The sequence below is a fragment of the Thamnophis elegans genome, chromosome 2 (genome assembly GCF_009769535.1).
Source record: "Thamnophis elegans isolate rThaEle1 chromosome 2, rThaEle1.pri, whole genome shotgun sequence".
Classification (NCBI taxonomy): Eukaryota; Metazoa; Chordata; class Lepidosauria; order Squamata; family Colubridae; genus Thamnophis; species Thamnophis elegans.
In genome coordinates this window covers 20,718,798-20,740,821 of record NC_045542.1, presented here as the reverse complement: position 1 = coordinate 20,740,821, position 22,024 = coordinate 20,718,798, and the positions used below count along the sequence as shown (strand labels likewise).

At 38.3% G+C, this 22,024-nt stretch overlaps 1 protein-coding gene across 1 annotated transcript in view; it reads right to left on the bottom strand.

The window, feature by feature from the left end:
• Positions 1–2,047: 2,047 nt before the first annotated feature.
• Positions 2,048–22,024, bottom strand: part of SLC11A2 (solute carrier family 11 member 2) — a 60,834-nt gene continuing 40,857 nt past the window's right edge. Inside the window, exons 14-17 of the mRNA XM_032209311.1 lie at positions 20,129–20,202; positions 18,128–18,281; positions 15,159–15,212; positions 2,048–5,288 (exon numbers count right to left, since the gene is read on the bottom strand). Coding sequence (XP_032065202.1) covers positions 5,211–5,288; positions 15,159–15,212; positions 18,128–18,281; positions 20,129–20,202 — 360 coding nt within the window. The 3' untranslated portion in view covers positions 2,048–5,210. The remainder of the gene's footprint in view (positions 5,289–15,158; positions 15,213–18,127; positions 18,282–20,128; positions 20,203–22,024) is intronic.

The following is a 22,024-nucleotide window of genomic DNA, read 5'->3' as shown; positions in this document are numbered from 1 at the left end:
AAGAAAGAACCTGGGGGGAAAGTTTCTTTTCTTTTTTTGTGGATTTAAAGTGGTTTTTTTACAGTTTTTGACAATCAGCTGTTGGAGTGTATTGCGGATTGGAGAGAGCCATCTGCTGGTGAGAAGGAAATACTACAATACTTGGTGAAAGAAGAAAGGGAGAGTGCAGCTGCAAAATTTGATCTTGGCTACAAGAAAAGATACTTTGGAACATGAGAACTTTAAGGAGTGTTTGTTTTTGCAACGTTGTTTGGTTTCGACTTTCTATAGCCGTGGAAGAAAATAAATTCTCAACTTGGATTGGACTGGACTAATACTAGAATTGAATATTAGAATTTGGGGAGGGAAAAAGGGGAAAAAAGAATTACATGGACTTTAAGTTTTAATTAAATTGATATAACCCCCAAATTTTCAAAATTTGTTAAATTAGTTAAACTGGCATTATGGAGCCTTGGATGTATGATAAACTATTTGAGATGCTAAAAAAATGCACATGAAAATTGATAAGAAAAAGTCAGAAATTCAGATGGAGCACACAGACCGGGGAATAGGAGAGAAGGAGGGAAAAGAGGGCACAAATGAAAAACAAGAAGTTAATATGGAAGAAAAAGGAACTGAAAATAAAAACAATTAGATGATTTCACTGGGATTTACAGTGGAACAAAAAAAGTAGACAAGGGGGAACGTCCCCCCCCAAAAGAAACAATCAAACAGCAAAGAAGGAAATCATGGAAAGAGACTAGGAAAAAACCTGTGGAAAACTACTAGAACAATAAAATTAAAAGTGAGAAAAATGATTTTGAAGAAAAGATACAGTAATTATAAAGATAAGAAAAAGAAAAAGAAGAAGCGAGGAGAATGGGGAGGAAGAATAAAATTAATAAGAAGTGGAATATTTGAGAGACCAAGAGAAAATGGTTAGAGGAGGAGGAAGGAAAAGAAGGGACATATTAGTAGAGTAAAGGGAATTTTATTAAGATTGTTAATGGTATGTAGTTAATTAAGATATAAGGAAATTATAGTAACATTGTTAATTGTGGATAATTAAGTTAATGTTCTCTATGTTAAAACTAAACTTGAGGAGGCATGTTGCTTATAGTAAAATAGACCAACAGATGAAATATGAAATGATAATTTGGTTTAACTTTGAAGGGGCAATTAGTGATATTGTTTATGTATTAAGAAAATAAGTTTAAGATGAAAAATATGGGAAGAGAATAATATGGTTGAAATTGGAAACAGAACTATGATGTAAAATGGATTATGTACTGTATATGAGAGGATGTAAAAGAAAAGACCAGGACAATAAAATATGTCAAAATTTGTAATAAAAAATAAAAACCTTGGGGGGAAAAAAAGGTCAACAGTTTGGCGGTTCGAATCCCTAACACCGCGTAACAGAGTGAGCTTGCGTTACTTATTCCAGCTTCTGCCAACCTAGCAATTCAAAAGCAAGTAAAAATGCAAGTAGAAAAATAGGGACCACCTTTAATGGGAAAGTAACAGCGTTCCATTAGCCTTTGGCATTTAGTCATGCCGGCCACCTGACCACGGAGACGTCTTTGGACAGCACTGGCTCTTTGGCTTTGAAATAGAGATTAGCACTGCCCCCTAGAGTCAGGAATGACTAGCACATATGTGGGAGGGGAACCTTTACCTTTTATCTTTACGTTTGGTATAAAATGAGATCTCAAAAAGAGGAGTAGGTATTTGATATTTATTTGAAGATCTGGACTTTCATTTAAATAAACAAAAATGGCTGACCCAACATTTCAAATAAATTAGTACCAAATGTCCAAAAAAATTAACAAAAAGGAAAATGAATTTTGTAACATCAAACTTTTTAAAGCAATTGATACCAAAGGCAATAAACCAAGTATTTTATTGGCCAGTTACAAATAGTTTGAGCACTTGAATAATTTTCATTGCTATCTGATAGTCCCGATAGCATCATCAACCCAGTGAGTTCAAATGTACCTGTGTATCCAGGTCTAGTAAGAGACCCGAGTAAAACACCAGTTTGAGCATTAGGAATATTACGTTCTTCAATCTGAAGCAGAAAGCAAAGTTTTGGCAACAGCTTTGCAGCCAGTCTTAGAAGCCAGTCTCAATTTATTGCTGAACAAGACACATCTGCCCCACATCTGTTGCCAAAGGACATTTCACTATCATGGTTAAAAACTGGGAGGTTTTGTTGGCATAACTTTTGTTTTAAATCTATGTCAACATTAGATTTTTCCAAAATCAAAGAGAATATCCAGACAATATCTTGGCCAACTAAAGCAGCTGTAGTATTTATGAACATTAGTGTTTTCTACCAATATTTCCAATTTATTTCTGAGTGTAAGGATTGGAAACTTGAATGGCTTTGGGGTGGGAGGAGGAAATTGCAGAAATCAATATTCAACACTTAGTGTGTCTATTTTATTTTTGCATCTAAGTGGACCCTCCCGTAAAGGTCTGGAAATAAAATTAAATCTTAACACCAGAATGTGAAAACAATAAATAAACCTGGTCATATTAAACTCCAGCTAGGCCAATGATGGTTAGAAAAAATGAGATGGGAGAGAGAGGTAGGCCTCGTTTACATAAAGATGTTGGTTCATTACACAACCATCACCAACTCTTACATCATGCACATATGACTTAGGTGAAATGAGAGGCTTATTGTCAAAAGCAGAAAGGAGCTTTCCTACTTGTAATAAATGTAAACATCAGATCATTAGACAATGGAATTTGAAACAATTTATATAACTGAATTGTGGATTTTACAATGAGAAATACCACAGTATCTTTTATCTCAGATGTGAGATATGAAACTTGTTTGATTTGGAGCACACCATCCCCTACAGTATCTTTAAAAAACTGTCTTTTTATTCTGGAACTGGACTGCAGGAAAATGGAAGTGGACTTCTTAGCTACTTTATAACATGGACAAACACAGAAAGAAGAAAAGGGAAGTGAAAGATCACATGCAAAAGGTGGGATTTTAAGTAAAAGATATATATTTTATCACATGTGGCTTTCATTTTTTTAAAAGCTATCCTTTCAAAGCTACTTCTCAAAGGGAAAAGTGATATTCTTGTACCACAAGAATTGAGTGGGTAGTCTGTACGGGAATTCCTCCAATCTTAATTCTGCATTGAACAAGCTTTATAACAAAGCTTAGAAAGTACAAGGTTGCAATCTTGTGCATGCTGAGCTAACATTTTGAGTAATCAGTTTAGCACTATATTGTTTTCTGTATTGTTTCCAAAATGCGATTCTTGGTTTCTGATTTAAAACCAAGGTGAACTATGTAAATCAGATTAGGTATAATCTATATCAGGAGTCTCCAAATTTGGCAACTTTTAAAACTTGTGGACTTCCAACTCCCATAATTCTTTAGCCAGCCATGCTGGCTGGGGAACATTAAGAGTTGAAGTCCACAAGTCTTAAAAGTTGCCAAGTTTGGAGATCCCTGATCTCTAGCAAAGAAATTCCTCCCAGTTCTGTCTCTCCAACTGTAAAAATGTGCCTGAAACTTTCATTGTATTTGAACGATCAAGCACTTTTATCCAGAGCCTGAGGCATCACTTGAACAGTGGTAGCAGAAACCAGAAAGAGCAGAGCAGATTAAACTCAACGATGAGAGCAAAAGTCTTCAGGATATAGAAGTTCTGAGCAAAAGGCTTCATGTTTAATTCAAGCTCAGAAAAGAAGCTTGACTAATCTTCAAGAAATTGAGACGAGGGAGAATTATTATTTGATATGTTACTTCTATTCATTCTTGATGATAATTGTCTTTGAAGAGCAGGGATACTAATGAATCCAAAGCTTCCTTAATCCACATTGCTAATGGAACAGCCAGAGTTCTGGAACCCTCACTGAGCTGGAGTTTTCCACCAGCAATTAAGAAAGGGGACCTACAGTGGACTTCTTTGGGATTTACCTTTCTCTATATTCTTCTTCTCACTAGTCAACTTTTGAGAGGTAGCAACAGCCATTGGGTTTATTTGTCTTTAGTAAAAATGTAGGATTATTATAGAGAGTCCATGGTTCTAGACTGAATTAGACTTGCATGAAAAAAGAGAAATAAAAAATTCCCCATAACAATTAAACAAAACAGGGAACCAGAGGGTTAAACGAATACACACCTTTCATGTATGCAAAGCACAGGAATATGCCATATGAAGGAAACAGGATAAAACATATTGAAATAGGATAGGAAAATGTAGCTGGAAAATCTACCAATTATTATTATTATTTTGTCTAAACCACTGTTTCTGAACTTTGGGGACTTGAAAATGGGTGGACTTCAACTCCCAGAATTCCTCAGTCAACTGGCTGAGGAATTCTGGGAGTTGAAGTCTACCCATCCTCAAATCGCCAAGATTGAAAAACATTGGTCTAATCCTAAAGAACTTGAAGTATGTTCTTAGTCCACTTTATATTCATTCATCTTTATTTTATGTCTTATATAGGGCTCACGCAGATACCCTTCCTGGTGGATTATGATCATTAAGAGTTTCAGAAAGTTCTGTTCAATTTTCCTTTTGCTTTAAAGCAGGATATTGCTTAATTTCTACAGTACTGTCTAACAGCGTTCTAGAAATCACAAGGTAAGAGAAAATTGTGAATCCTTCCAAAACAGATTAATGACACTTTGTATGAAGTGGGAGGCTTCCTATCGCAACTTTTATTTACAAATATGTACCTATTTGTATCAATAAAGAGGTGAGGATTTCTAAGTGGAAAAATGGGAAGATGGTACCAAACTCTCCCTTTATTTGCGACTCTCCGGTGTAATTCTCTCCCAGCCACTTTCCCCATAAATGAACTGAGATGTGCAAAAAAAGAGAGAAATATCAAGTTCAATCCCCTTATTTCATTCATAACTCTTCACCTTTTTGTTACATTCCGCATTTTGCAGGTGTGTCAGTTACAACCATTTTTCTCACTTACGATGCAAGATATGCTCCAACTTTGTCAATAGCCTTCATAGTTGATCTCATATACAGCCTTTAAAGAAGTCTGTTTCCCAGTGTAACAGATAACTCTTCATAATTTGACTCTCCTTCCTGCTTCTTTTTTCAAGGGGAAGCTCGGTCTCCACTGGCAATTCTTGACTTGTACCTGCTCATTTCAGAACCAATCAAAATTTGGTTTTGTGCAACACTGAAAGGGTGTTTCAAATAAGTTACACTCGGTTGACGGTGGTGGATGGGATTTCATCTATTCATGATTGAGACAGTATCAACATTGTTCAGAAGAAAGAGTTCTGGCTGAGAAGTAAGTCCCAGATGATACTAGGCAAGACAAAAAAAGAAATTGGTGGCAGTTAGAAATGCTGTTTCAGAAGCAAAATCCAGAAATCAAATATCATGGGATCACCAAATTCCTCAGGAGGTAGCTAGCCAGTAAAGGAACCACTCAGGAAATGACAATCAAAGTTGTTTCTTATCTTCCAGAAGATCATTTATTTTATTGTCTAACCTATGTTTTTTTGTGTGCAATTCTGACATAATTCCAAGCCGAGAAAGGACTTTAGTATAATGAAGTATAGCCCTATTCTGATTTTTCTAATAATTTCTAATTCTAATCAGCTTTTAAGCATGAAGGATAGCAATAAAATCTATGGATTTTAAGAGAAACTTGACATAATACGTCATTTGTTGTAGGCCAGAATGCAGTTTGACTGAATTCACACATTTGTGCAATGCAAAACAGGCCACATTATGGCTTAGCAGAGTAAGCAAACCCAACCCATTGCTAAATAATCCAAATGACCACTTAACTATTAAGATCTATTTCACGGATGCTCAATTTGTCAGGCTCCCTTTTAAAATTAAGCGAGAATGAGCATCCAGTGTGCTACAGCATTGAGCAGATTAGAAGCAAGAAGCTACTTGACAGCCAATCGCAGGAATGCACAATCCAATCACAGTGTTCCAAAGTAGACACCACTGGCGATGATTCATTATTCAAAAGGGCTGAACCAGGCTCTAATGAACAAACCACTCCCAGCCAAAGTCCAAATTGCTAAATTTGCAAGTGCATTAAGACTTAGCCTAGAAGCTATTTTTTTCTTTGTAGAATAGGCGGCTTTTAAAATCATTCTCAAGTGTCTTTGAAGTTAATAATACTTCCTAGAGGTTTTTCGTTCTCAAAATCCAGTTAATAAACTCCTGTTTTATATAAGGGGCAGACCTATTTGACCTATTCTAAGAGCTAAAGGGATTTGTTATATCAGTGAATGAATCTTTGATAACATAACAGCCATTATTTGATCCTAGTCTACTGTTCCTTGACTAAATTTTTAATAAATACAGTTGGCACTAAATCTCTGCAAGAGTTTGTTTCGGGACTTGTTGAAGTTCTAAAGGAGGCTTTTCAAGATCTTCTGGGCACAGGCCTCAAAGGTGAAAGGCTGGGTGTTGATCAAACTTGCCCAAGTAGATGCCTTCCTTATATCTGGAATTTTATATTTACAATTTCAATTATCCCTGGCTAGCATAGTGGTGGGAATGAAAGTCCAAAGCAGTAGGTTGGTGGAACCCTAGTTTTTTAAAAACATCATAGAACCAAGTCCCTGAGGACAGATTGTTCTCCATCTCTCTCACTAGGCCTGTTCCTTGCAGTTGATGCTTGGAGAGATTAGTTTCCTTGCTGAAAAAACACATCATTATTTCAGCAATACTTGATAGAAATCTTGCCCATATTTTGCCTGAAGCAAATGTGTGCACCTAAGTAAGTGTTGTGTTTTCAACAGTATATGATTGCTAGCCAGTATGTATGATATTCAGTTAATTTCCTCATCTTTTAATGCCTCCTCACAATGCTGTACAGTGATATTCAGAAAACAAGACCCTGGTATGGAATCATTTAGCTTGGGTGAATGGGATCTTCATCTTGCAAATTCTAGTGCTCCAGATGTTTATATAGCTGATTGAGACTATACATGTAGGACTTGAAGAGTGTGTTCAGTTCTGCATAAGTGCAACAGCTTCATTTTACCGTAAGCTTAGCTGTAACAATTGCCAGGGATAGCCATGAATTAAAGCGTGTAAAAAATGTCAATATGGCAGTCATTGCCATTTTAAATATTTGACACACATTTCCTCCTTGCAGATGCCCTTACTGGCTGGTGGTTGGGAGACACATCTACATTAAGTAGACTTTCCATTAATTTGTTATCAACCTTGTACAAATTAATATTTTGAAGATTAACATACTATTTATTGCACTGCTTGACTGATGAGAACCCTTTTTAGTTATGCTTGGCAATGATTTGTTCTTCAATTCATATAGAAATATTACTGTTTACCACCCCCCTTCTTATTACTTAGGAGTGAATTGTTGGATTTAACTTCATTATTGGATTAAGTGTTTTCATTCTTTTGTCCTTTTCATTATAATGAAAGGAATGCACTTTCCTTAGTCATGATCTGAATTTGCTCTAGGAAATTCCAGAATTCCTATTCTGGAACACACACAGGGATCATTGAATCAGCATAAGCAAGCATCATCAGATTTTTAGATTCATGAAATTGGGGCTTAAGATACAGAGAATAAAATTTCACCTGTTAAATTTCACTAACACTCAATCTCATTTAGACTCACAAGTTGAAGACTATTTGCAATATCAATTTCTCACCACCTTATTTGTGTTTTAAGAGAAATACACCAAATTAATATTTCAAGTTATTTCTGCATTCCTAGCATTGGAAAAAACTGATCTGTTACATGTTCCTACCTGCTATAAAAATAATGGGTGTGGATTACTATGAACTAGGCATACATATCTCATATACCTAGTAAAATATTAAGAAATTCAACATGTATTGAATGTTCATACATGGCAGTGCTTCTCTCTTCCTTTCACTTGGAATTTAACACATTTAAAAGGATATATAGTTCAGTTTAAGTGTTTCAATGTTCTTGGGAATCCAAGAGATTTAAAAGTTCTTTTCAGCAGTGTTTCTAAAGATCAGGGCTGAGGTTTAAGAAATTTCATGATATGATCAGAGAGCTACAAATGTTCCATATTTGAAGGACTATCATACGTACAGCCACAGCTTCTAATTGTGATGAGACTTGCAACACGTCTCTCACAGGACATTATTAATCTTAAAATGAATACCCTTTTCTAGCATGGAAAAACAACACTCTAGGATTACTTGGCAACTTGATGAATGCACACATTGTTCTGGCTTTTATAAATGTTGCTTTACATCTTAACTTGCTAGACCTATGCTAAATTAATATTTTAAATAAGTCATGATTGTATTTTGAAGGCTTTGACTTTTTTCCAAGAAGCCATCTTTTTTCTTTGTATATGGTATATCGAATATTACCAAAATTTGTGTAATATAAAATTATGTATGTTTCTCGTCTTGTAGGGACTGGAATGTTTCTTAGGGAGAAAAACAATTACTTACGCTTCCCAGTTCCTTTAAAGCTGGCAAAGAAAGCTTGTCACAGAAGAAAGAAAAAACATTCTCATAATGTGTAGTATGTATGCAAGAGGATGGTTGCATTAGTTTTAATTTAATCTGCATGTACAAATTACTTGGAATATACTAGAAATATATTTTCTTAGTGGGAAGTATATAAACCTTATAACATTGCTTCATTGGCCAAGAATCTGTTAACATTTTATTTTACCACTGCAAAATGTTTGTTTCAGCAAATTAGATCAATAATATAGATATGGACTCATACGAAACGTGTGTGTGTGTGTGTGTGTGTGTTGTATTTATTGCATTATCTAAAGCAGACATGTCCAAGCCACACATGGCCCTGGAGAGTTAGTCATGCGACCCCACAGGTTGATAAATTTTTAACATCAGATGATTATATACATGAATATATTATGTATGTATGTATGTATGTATGTATGTATGTATGTATGTATGTATATAAATTATCCAACCCAAGACAATTCCTCTTCACTCAGTGCGACCCAAGCAAGACAAAAGGTTGGACACCCATAATCTAAAGCAAGACCAATAAATAGGGTCAAAAGTTCTAAAATGCTTTAATCTAAACTTCCACATTGCTTGTCCCATTTGTGTAACAGTTATTTTTGACTTGATCAAGATAAAAAGTGAATATATTTTTTTTAAAAAACTATTTCTTTCCAAGAGTGATCAGCAACTCAATCCAGACAAGACCGAGTGGCTACTGATGTTCCCTCCCAAAGATTGGCCAAGTATTCCATCTCTCAGGCTGGGGGGTGAAATTATACGCCCCTCAGAGAGGGTTCGCAATTTGGGAGTCCTCCTGGATCCCCAGCTGACTTTAGAACACCATTTGTCGGCTGTGACCAGAGGGACCTTTGCCCAGGTTCGCCTGGTGCACCAATTGCGACTCTACCTGGATCGGGAGGCCCTTCAGACAGTCACTCACGCCCTTGTGACCTCAAGACTGGATTACTGTAACGCGCTCTACATGGGGCTGCCCTTGAAGAGTGTTCGAAGACTTCAGTTAGTCCAGAATGCAGCCGCGCGAGCGATCGTGGGTGCACCCAGGTACACCCACATTACACCTATCCTCCGCGAGCTGCACTGGCTACCCATTAGTCTCCGGACTCGCTTCAAGGTGCTAGTCGTTACTTATAAAGCCCTACATGGCATCGGACCTGGGTACCTGAGAGACCGCCTCCTGCCAATTACCTCCCATAGACCGATCAGATCGCACAGACTAGGCCTTCTCCGGATCCCATCTGCCAGCCAATGTCGGCTGGCGACTCCCCGGGGGAGAGCCTTCTCTGTTGCAGCTCCAGCCCTCTGGAACGAGCTCCCCATGGAGATCTGGACCCTTACTACTCTCCCGGCCTTCCGCAAAGCCACTAAGATCTGGCTGCTCCGGCAGGCTGGGGGGCTGTTGAAATAGCCAGCCCCACTGTAACTATGAATGTTGTGTATTTTAAATTGTTGTTTGTCTATTTATCCCCTTCCTTTGTTTATTGTAAGCCGCCCGGAGTCCTTCGGGAGTGGGCGGCATACAAGACCAATAAAATACAAATAAAATAAATAACTGAAATTTCAGCAGTTCCTTTGTTTTCCATCTTAGCTATTTGCCAATGTCCCTGTTTACGAATACATTGCGACTTTACAAGGGTAAGGACTCAAAGTTTCTTTGTTATTTGCATGTATTAAAGCAAGTTTTAAAGATGACCCTTTAGATCAACGGTTCTCAACCTGTGGGTCGGGACCCCTTTGGGGGTCGAATGACCCTTTCACAGGGGTTGCCTAAGACCATCGGAAAACACATATTTTTGAAAAAATACAAAAAACATAAAATGTCACCACAACATGAGGAACTGTATTAAAGGGTTGCTGCATTTGGAAGGTTGAGACCCACTGCTTTAGGTCTTCAGTTTTTGTTCATCTCATTTTAATAATATGAAAAGATCAAATTGTTCACTGGAAGTCTAAAAATAAAACAGCATGTTTTGACAACATGGAGATATTAAAATGCAAGAAGTATACATGTTCCAAAGAATCCTTATTTGTAAAAATTAAGAGGTCAAATCAGAGCTTCTGGTGCAGTTCTTGAGTAACAGAAGATCTTGGGGCAGTCACAAAAATAGGTTCCGAGAAGAAACATACAGTATATGATTTCACATCATAAAATTCACTGCCATAGGATGTGATGATGATGGGAATAAAAACTCAAATAGTTTTTTAAAAAGTTTTATTCAAATACAAATACAGGAAGCTATATTTAGCAACAGGTATTAGTTGAGAGGGTTCAATAAACTTTGCTTTTTTCATTCAAACTTTACCCTTTGCCGAAGTGTCTGGCCAGTTCCTATTATCAAAATAATGGTGAACCTTGGTTCTCATACAGTCAAGAAATCATTCAATTTAGCAATAGCACTTAAATCGCTTCAGAGTGTTTGACAGCCCTCTCTAAGCAGTTTTATAGAGTCAGCATATTGTCTCCAACAATCTGGGTTCTCATTTTACTGATCTCGGAAGAATGGAAAGCTGACTCTTCCTTGAACCAGTCAATATAGAACTGCTGGCAGTCGGCAGAATTAGGCTGTAATACTGCATTCTAACCACTGCGCCACCACAGCTCAATTACAGTGTACCTGCCATTCTAGGTCTTTACTCTTCATTATAAGGATAATATAAAACTTCACACACATGTTGATAGTGTTACACTAGAGCAGGGGTGTCAAACTCGCATCGTCATGGGTCATCACGTGACATAGCGGGACTTTTTTCCCTTTCACTAAAACCAGGCGTGGCCAGCACATGGGGGCTGGGAGTTTGACAGCCCTGCACTAGAGAGACGAAGAGCTTCCAGATTCCTTTTAACAAGGAGATGCTTCATCAAGATGCGTTCAACCTTCTTCCACACTCAAATGAATGCAAGAGGGAAACTGCCCATTCTCTAAATTGGAGAAAAGGTAGCTACGTTTTATGAAATGTTTTCCATGTGTGTTTGAGAAAGATGATATGCTGTGGCCCGAATTAGATCATCTTTATGATGTTGATTTAAAAAGAAAGAGACCCAAGCTGAAAAATGTTCCATTTTTTAATCAAAATTAGGTATACAGATTGGTTTAGGTCAGATAAAAATAGACATTTGTTTCACATTATACAAGCCATTATGTAGCTCAAATGTTTTAATACGTGATTGCTACATATCTCTGTTTTTTTAAAATCTCATACTATATTCAAATAGTGTCAGACAGAAATTGACATCCCAAGAAGCAGTTTGTCTTCCTTCTGAGAAGTTACAAGTTTAAAGTGCATAGAAATAGTGTAGAGCAGCTGAGAGCCTGCTATCTGTTTTAAACAGCAGAAATACCCAACCAGCCTCAGTGTAAACTATAATGCTAACAAAATCGGAAAACAGTCATCCATGCACAATACAAAGCTTGATATGTCTACACAGAGAATGCAAGATATATCTATCCTTAGAATCTGCAAAGGATTAACATATAGTATTTGTTGTTGATTTAGATGTGGGTGGGACAGGCCGAATCTTTTCTCCTTATATACACAGAAAAAGAGTTAAATATGCAAGCCAGCAAACTTCAACTTGGAGCTATGAGATGATCTGACAAATTGCTCTTTAAAATATAGTACTCTGCTGCAGCAAATCTACATTGCCTACAACAGGAAGTGGGTGGTTCTCCATCAAATCTTAAGTCTTGCATAAGTTTCTTTCTAGTGAGTGGAGGTAATGATCCCTTGTTGAGTAGGAATTATCTGAATGATCTATGAACTCTATAAGCTTTACAGGCAAGGGCATTTCTTTAAAAAAACAAAACCGGAACAACCACCCAACTAGGAAAGTAAATTGTAAAGTGGATGGAAAATGTGCAGTCACTATTTTAATTTAGATATGTGAGGTAGAAGGATAGGTTTGTTTCATGGGGGTCCCATGCATGCAAAGTGGTCTACTTTATCGCCTCTAAGTTTCAACCTGGAGTTGTGGGATGATTCCAGTTAATTCTATTGAAAACTTTGTGTATCCAATTTTATCTCTTCCAGGCAAATATTCCCTGCCGCCCCCCCCCCCCCCGCCCCCCCCCCGGCAGCCAATGTGTGGCCCAAAATTTTACAAGTATAGCCCCTCAGATATTTGAACAGGGTAAACTCTTCCCAGACTCAACATGCAAGCCGACAGATCTCCTACATTTGCATCCTTCCAATTGAAAAATGTAATTAATAAGAAATGCTATGGTCAGCTAGGAGGTTCTCTATTTAGGAGTCTGTTCCCATTGAAGCCAACAAAATGCAACAGTGACTATGTATTTACTATTTCAGGGACTCTGCTTAATTCAAGGTTAAGCAGCTTAGAGTTTTAATAGAAATTGAGTCTGCTTAACTAGATAACCTTTGACATAGACTGATCAGGAAACTGGGATAATTCTGATGAAAAGTTACAGATCAGCCTGAGTAATCTTTTCAAACTTATAAATACTTGGAAAAGAAAATGATAAATCATCTCTTTTAAATCTATACGAAGTAAGCATAATGTAGTTTTAACCCAGACCCCAAGCAGCTCAATTTTTAGTAACAAAGAAAAATTAACCTTGCTAAAATACATTAGTCATCCCAAGATTTATCATAAATACTTTTAAAAAGTGAAAAAATACAAACACAGTCCTCTTGGTGTTGATGCTAAATGGGACAGCTGGCTGAAAGATGTTTTGCTTACACACTTCATTCAGTTCTGACTATTATACCATAATGAGTCTTTCCTTAGTTAGGAATAGTAGTTAGTATTATAATATGTATAAGGAGCATATTGTTCAAATCAATTAACATCTGAATTTAGGAATTTCTTCAGAATTTGAAACACAATTAACAACATACATATCAAAAAGTTAGTACCTCTATCTCAACTGTAGCAAAGTAAACAAGTAAACATTAATTTCATCATAAAGTTGTATTTGGACATCAGTAGTATTATTTGCAAATGAGTCTTCGCCAACCTTTGCCTTCCAGATGCGATGGGGGAAGTTAGAAGCTGTATAGCGTCAGGCTGGCGTAGACTCAATTATTGCTCAATGCAACTCTTAAAGACTCCACCCCTCCATTCAGACTCGGGAAGGACCTCCTTTTTAAAGTGTATTGTACTTTATGAAGGTGGTTCTACTCAAATTGTAGTAGGAAAGTCCTATTTTCTCATTTGGTTGCTCCTACTGTGGATAGTACTACAAATCCCAAAATTCTTTCTTATCACCCTTAGTGGTTGCAAAGACTGGGAACTCTGGGACTGTAGCCCCAACACATCTTAATAGAAGCTTGATAGGAAGACTGCACAAGCTTACGTAAGTAAGGCAGTAAGATCTTTAAATAAGATCCTTGGGTGAAAATGTATATATGGATTAAAAGCTGTTTGCCCTCCATCTTGACCAAAAGCTCAGGAGTGTAAATGTTATTGGTTCTTAATATTCTCTCTCTCTCCCCCCCCCCCCTTCTCTCACTGTTCCATTTGTTTGAGGAATGGGGCAACCAACAGAAACATAGGTAAATCATTAGTGAAAATGACAGAGGGAGCAAAATCGAGCCAATTATAACACACAGTCACATTCTTAGCTGACCATATGCTTTTTAAATGGATGCTTATTTAATATTTTATGCCGGGAAACATTTCTGGCTAAAGGAAAATGTTCATCTCCTCATAGATAAGTAATTTGACAGTACTTTGGTAAGTCATTAGTTATTTTTGCAATGTCTGCACCTTAGCTGGAAAACAGCTGAGTCTGGCTGGCAACAGAGAGCTTGTTGTTGGCACAGAGGCCACTTGGTATCGGAAGACATTCCCAGCTTTGCCAGTTCATTTACATAATCAATTGATTTATATAATCAACTGAAAGCAGGAGTGATCTATGGTTTTAAATTAATTGGATGGGGTATTTTCCTCCAGACTCTAGCTCCTCTTCATTCACAGATAGGGATTTACCCAGCACCACAGTTGTCTATTCTAGATCTGAATACTGGCCTCTGGGGGAAAAACACCCTGACATATAGAAAACAAGCTTGGCAATGATTAAGATTTAAGGAGGTTTTCTCTCCCCCCCCCCTTTTTTTAAGGCAGGCAGATTCTTCTCCCACCCATAGCTTTATTGCTTCTACAGAAATTTATTTGTTGCTTGAAGCACGACAGAATGTGAACAAAGATGCATTCCTGAGCTCCAAAGAACTTTTGCTTTTAACTAACCAACTTAGATATCTGTATTCAACTACAGATGCTAGCAATATTCTATTAAAGGGCAATTTATGAAATGTAATTTTATGCCATTTGGTTTATTAACATTAATTTGATAAATCTCAACTGGGGTGAAATATTAGCTTCTTAGTTAAATTATAAAGTATCTTAGCTTTTAGCAGCATACAGAGAGATCTCCATTGAGAACTAATGCAGTACTAAGTGAATCAATTTTTATCCCGAGTGTGATTGTTGGTGATTAACAAGGAAAAATACACATAAGCTTTTCTCATATACTGTACATCGAATAATTTTTAAACACCATTATCACAATTTTAACACTGTGCAAAATTGCACATACATTTGGATATGTTTACAAAGTAAACCATAGAAACGCACTGGCCCTGATGGCTACTTGTTCTGAGTAGACACAGTAATTAATTAACTGCCGCTGAAGGCGGATCTTCAGTTAGCAAAGTTCTTGTGACTCTTACCGTATGCCCACAAGCCAGGAAGGGAACTCCGAGAGCAATTAAGCACTGCCAACTCTGTAAAAGAGAGAAGAATCCCAAATTAATGGTGCATTTATTAAAAGATTCAAAGATTTTTTCCCCTTCAAGCAAATCAGAGGAGCACCCCCATTATCCCTCCTCCTGCTCTGTTCAATGAAACCCCACTATCCCTCAGTTTCTGCTCCATCTCCCCTCCCAAAGTCATTTCAGAGAGAAGTGTCAGCAGGCAGGCTTTAAAATATGAGCCAGAGATGACACATAATTCTGATTCTGGTCAAGGAGAAGAACAATATTGTCAGAAAAAAACAAAGCACTTACTTTATATATGCATGTCAAGAAACAAACCTGATTGAATTATTTCATCCTATGTTCCTTGGGAAGATTTTATGGGTCTGCCTGTCTATCCTAGGAAGTCTTTTCCTAGCAGCTGCAAATCTAAAAATCATCATCTTTAAATAGATGTTTTTTATTCCTACCAATTTCCTAGTCAACCATACAGATAAGTAGCTCTCTGATTGCGAACAAACTCATACAAATCATTAGAACAGTTTTTAATCAAGCTTGATGCACATGAATATTACAGTCATTAAACAAAGCAGGCCTCTGGTGTTCCGTATGCTGATGGATAAAACTTACTCAAGTCAGCGTACAATGCTAGGAGTTGTAATTAAGCTCTATTTGCCAGGCTACAGATTTCTCAAGCCTGTTCTGGAGTTTTGGATGTCTCCTAAGCTGTTTCCTTTTCTCCAAGCATGTGCTTTAGTTGGACACCGTCTGTCTTCATTTCCAAGCTGTGAGCTTTCTGGAAGGTCACATGGCTGGCCCATGTAAAACAAATAGTAGGCTAAATGGAGGCTCTGCTTTGAACTTGCAAGATAGTTCTTCTTTTCTCAAAAGACTTCTCCTCTAATACTGGTAGTCCTTGATTAACAATGGTAATTGGGATAGAAACTCCGGCACCAAGCAGTGTGGTCATTAAGCATGATGTCATATGACCACACCGCTTAACAATGGCAGTCCCAGCAGTCCCAGCTGCCATTGTTAAGCAAGGACTCCCACATCACCACATCTGATTTCCTGTTACCTTCCCATTGACTTTGCTTGTGGGAAGCTGTCAAGAAAGGGCACATGATTGCAAGATGCAGCAATGATATAACTGGAGGCTGGTCATTGGGCACCCAAACTATGATTACATGGCCAGACAATATTAACTAAGTGACATTCCTCAACTGTAATAGCCTGTAACAAATAATGTTCACCTTTTGTTCATGATTCCACTGGATTTCCTTGAGTTTCTAAGCTGACAATTACAACCAAGCTTTTTCTTTGATCCTTATTTTGTTTGTTATGGATAGATACAACCAGGAGTGAGAAATATGGAGGGGGAGGGCAAACAAGAGAGGTTGGAAAGAGTCTTCCTTCATGATTTCAGCTTGTGAGATAAACCCAAAAATTTCAGTTGATGCTACTGAGAACTAGCTCTTAATTGTATGGCCCCTCCCTGTCCCTACAAAGCCACATCCTGGCTGTTTCTTCTGAAACACTTGACAAGACGAATGCCCAGAATGGGGTTTAGATATAGTTCAAACAAGGCTATTGCATTATTTCTCACAGGAACAATGTTTCTAACACAGCCATTATTTTCTAGAAGTACACGTGCCTTGCCTTCTTATACTCTGCACAATTCTAGCTTATTTCCTCTAGAGATTATATGTTGATGGTTTCTGTGTTGGTGGCCCGGAGCAGCGGGGCTGCGGGAGGCTATAAGAACTCGCAACACTTGCAGCAATGCTTTTGTGAGTGGGGCCGCGACCACCTGTGATGACCTATCAATGCCAACAGGCTCTGACCAACAACTTCAAAAGATTCTTTGTAGACTAGGCGGATGGACAAGCAAATGGAAAATGTGATTAACTTTACATAAGTGTAAAATGATACACATTCAGATAACTACCAGGGTGTTCCCTGTGGTAAGATGGGCTGCCAATAAATTTTATATTAAAAAAAAAACCCTGCCTCAATTGCATACTGCCATTCATGGAACTAAGCTGCCTGTAGCTACTTTGGAGGCACAGTAGATGGCTCAAGGCGACCATTCAACGAACAACAGCTGTTAAAAAAAACCTATTTCATACTTGTGTTCATTAGGGAAATAAAATTGCCAACATGTGTAATGCCCTTATGCAAATGTATCTGGAATTCTGGGTAGAGTTCATTTTTTTTAAAGGATGTATTTGAGCTAGAAAAAGTATAGAATCAGGGGACTCCAACACATGCCTTATAGGAAAAGAGTCTGCCTGTTGAGTGTTTTGTTTTGTTTCCTATCCTATCCTATCGGATGACAGACATGCATTTATCCTAGCATGTTTAAACTCAGTTACTGATGATTTAGCTGTGGTGGTGCACTGGTTAGAATGCAGTACTACAGGTTACTTCTGACTGCCAGCAATTTGGCAGTTTGATCCTGGTGGCTCAAGGTTGACTCAGCCTTTCCTCTTTCCAAGGTGGGTAAAATGAGGACCCAGATTGTTGGGGGCAATATTGCTGACTCTGTAAACTGCTTAGAGAGGGATGTAAAATCACTATGAAGTGGTATATAAGTCTAAGTGCTATTGCGCCACTATCTCCACTGGAAGTTGGTTCCAATCTGGCTCGCCATTGTGAGAAACCAAATGCCATCTTAAAATGGGTCCTGGCCTCACCCAAAGGACTGTTCTACTGCTTCTATGACCCGGGATGGCTGGAATCTAACACAGCAAGTGCTGCAGGAAGAAAATGGGAGCATATGGTAACTGTACCGTGAAATGTGACTTAAAAAATAGCCTCCAGTCTGACCACTGCCTTTATTTGTTTTGTTTTGTTTTGAAAGCCCTAAAGAGATCACTGCTAAGAGAACATGGAAAATGCCTGTGAGGAAAGCTGTACATGTAAGTCATAACTAACCAACTCACCAGATATGCCACGAAGGCTAAGTAGAGAACGCTGATAATTGAAGCACATATGTATAACACTGTTTGTCCAAGGGTAGTCACATAGATCACCACAAAGTACATGTTAATGCTGCAGATGATCACAATGAGAATTCCCCCAGCGATTTTCCAGCCCCTAGAAGACCCAAAAAAATTTACAAAGAAAAAAATGGATCAGGAATAACTATTTAGGACTATCTGTGGACAAAGACACACTCACAATTTAATTTCCCACTGGATTACAATTGTCCTGACATACTCATCTCTCACTTACACACAGCATAGTGGACAAAAATAAAATTACATTCTTTGAACCATACAACATACTACAATGGCTAAAAATCATTACTTTCCTACTAGCACGTGCAGGTCTTAAAACTTCTTCAAACATTTCCCCATCTTTAAAAAATGTACCCAAATACAACTTTTTTATTTGATTTGTTTTCAACATTTTAGTTATAAACCTTCAATCATTCAGTACATTTCCCCTGACAAACACAACTGTCTAGATTTTGATATATTCGTTTTCTGGTCTTCCAATCCTTGGACACAAGTCCTCATACATTCTAAACAAATTGCAATGTCAGTTGGGATTTCATCTCCCAGGAATCTTGCACTCCTGTTTTTAGCCAATGTTTGCAAAATAAACAAACAATAAATAAAACTGCTGAAACCAGTGCTTTGTGGGCTGCAAATGGGATACAGACGACTTCATATGACCTTCAGATTTCCCATTTCTGATTTATTCTGAATAACTTAGAAGTCTATGGATTGAAAACCAGCAATGGTTACAATAGGAAATTAATGCAACCTTTGGCAAAAGAATAAGCAACACTGCATAAGAAATGTTAAAATGTTTCTTTCTATATATTAGACATCAGATAGTTAGGCATGGATTCAAACTTTTCTTCTGTTTACTGAAACGTATTTTGTTCTTCTAAGATGTTTATATAGCAAATCTAGAAATACTGTATGTCAATTGTCAATATGCAAAAAGTCATAAAATCTATAGCCAAGTGCAGATTCAGGGTAATATTTACCCTGAAAAAGAAGAAGCATTCATCTGCAGTTTTTGTGCTAGTGTATGTTCTGCTAGTCTAGAAAATATCTTTTGAAAAATAATCACAAATGAATAGATTTGTGCTGGTTATAATATAAACTCTATTCTGCCATTGGCAGACAGAAAACAGAAAGGAAGTGCTCTCTCAATGTGTAATGGGCTGTGAGAATAACCTTAAGGAATAGAAGGAAGAGCCTCGCTAAAACTATCAAGATATTTAAATTTAATAGCTGGAAAAGGGGAGTTGTACAATGAGTCAGAACACACACTTATAGCTGATTGGCTGGAGAGAGCTGTCTCCTGACGAGGCAATCTATACTGCGATTGGTTACTGTGGACATAAAGGGGGAGTTTCCTTTTTCCCCGCCTTTTTCCTTTGTGTGCTATGGGTGCTCTGTAATTTACCTCACAATGTTCCTGCTGTGTCGTTTTACCTCACACAATGCTCCTCCTTGCCTGACTATCTTAACTGATGTAAAATATTGGTGTGAAATAGATTTCTCTATATAAAATGACAAGTTCATGTCCACTTCCATGACTTCATTTGGACACCTGCCACAAAAACAATGGTCAGATAAGAGAAATCTAAGTCCAAAGCGGGACTGTAATTTGAGAAAACATCTCAGACTTGACCATCCCTAGTTCTATTTAGGATAAAGTGCTGGTGGTGGTAGTGGAAGGAGGCACTTTCAGAGTTGCCAGATTCTATTGCCGTAATAAAAGTAGTTTTAATATTCATTACTTTGGTATTAAGTCTGCCTACCTCATAGAGTGGGCACAATGTGCTAAAAACATAGGTGGTCATTATGCATAAAGCAGGCCCTACTGCTATATGGCGACAATGACAAAAAGTCAGGAACAGCTAAGCTTAATTACGTATAATACGCAATACATTCCAGATGCGTGCCTTTCTTCATACTTACAGGCCATTGGCAAAGTCATTCATCACTGGACGCAGACTAGTGAACGTGAGCACTGGGATTAAAGCAAAGGGCAACTGGAAAGGAAGAAAAAGAAATTATACTCAGAAAATGATCTTTTTGTTATCTATGCGCAAAGAGAGCTGGTTTAATAGTGAACTATTAATGCAGAAAGCTGAAAGCAGTTCCAAAACACGACTTATTCACTTCAAGCTTTTTCTTTCATAAACTGCCAGAAAGATTTTTCTGGTCTGAACATTTTTCTGGTCTGAACATAGCATTTTCTAAGAACTGAACAGCAGAAGCGCTATTTGCTCTTTACATTGAGGCCACCCTAAAACTAGATGGCTGAATACAGGCGACCATGGCAATAAGGTTTGATACAGATGGTATTCGAGTGTAGACAATCCATCCTATAGTGAGGACACATTCAGATTTCTTTCCTCTTTCCAAGGTTTCAAAGCTCTTTCCAAGGTTAACACATCAAATCTGACCCTTCTGCTGCGTTTGTTGACCTCAAACAAGGGGAAACAGAAGAGGAGGAAAGAGAAATAATAGCAGAATTACCCAGTTTCCAATTAGGCAGGTAATTCAACAGAGCAACTCAGAAAAAGAGGATTGGATCTAATCGTTTTTAAATGACAGAAGAGTACATTTTAATGTTAGGAAAAACATTTAGCAAGATATTAGGAAATATTAGGAAAAACATTAGCAAGAAAGGCAGTATAACTCCAATCTGGAAAGTTTAGCACTCCACAAACAGATAAAAAGAGGTCTCTGTCCCCTTCATCCCAAATCTTCAGGAATTGAATTGAATTGAATTTTATTATTTATATGCCGCCCTTCTCCGGGAGGACTCAGGGCGGCGAACAATTCAAAAGAGGGAAAAGGGGAACATAAAAACGAAATACAAGTAATTAAAATAAGCAAGAGTCGCACAACCATACAAGTCGAGAGGGGAGGGAACTCATCACCCCCAGGCCTGCCGGCAAAGCCAGGTTTTGACCGCTTTTCAGAAGGCCTGGAGAGAGGTGAGGGTCAGAATCCCTGCGGGGAGCTCATTCCAAAGGGCCGGAGCTGCCACAGAGAAGGCCCTCCCCTGGGTAGTAGCCAGATGGCATTGGCTCGTAGATGGAACCCGGAGGAGGCCAACCCTGTGAGATCTAATGGGTCTGTGGGAGGTAATTGGCAGCAGGCGGTCTCTCAAGTACCCAGATCCAATACCATGAAGGGCTTTATAAGTTACGACTAGCACCTTGAAGCGTATCCGGAGACTGATCGGTAACCAGTGCAGCTCACGGAGGATAGGTGTAACGTGGGTGTACCGAGGTGCACCCACAATCGCTCGCGCGGCTGCGTTCTGGACGAGTTGAAGTCTCCGAATACTCTTCAAGAGCTGCCCCATGTAGAGCGCATTGCAGTAGTCCAGTCTTGAGGTCACGAGGGTGTGAGTGACTGTTGCGAGCGCCTCCCGGTCCAGGTAGGGACGCAACTGGTGCACCAGGAGAACCTGGGCAAATGCCCCCTGGTCACAGCCGACAAATGGTGTTCTAAGGTCAGCTGTGGATCCAGGAGGACCCCCAAGTTGCGAGCCCTGTTCGAGGGGCGTAGATTTTCACCCCCCAGCCTGAGTGATGGAACATTGACCAAATTTTTGGGAGGGAAACACAACAGCCACTCGGTCTTGTCTGGATTGAGTACAAGCTTGTTAACCCCCATCCAGACCCTAACAGCCTCCAGGCACTGGCACATCATGTCAACTGCTTCACTGAGTTGGCACGGGGCAGACAGATACAGCTGTGTATCGTCCGCATATTGATGGTGTTTTAGGAGAATGGCTTTAGCTCCAAATTTTGAATATGAATCAGAAGTTCAGTATTGTATGCTTCTACATTATGT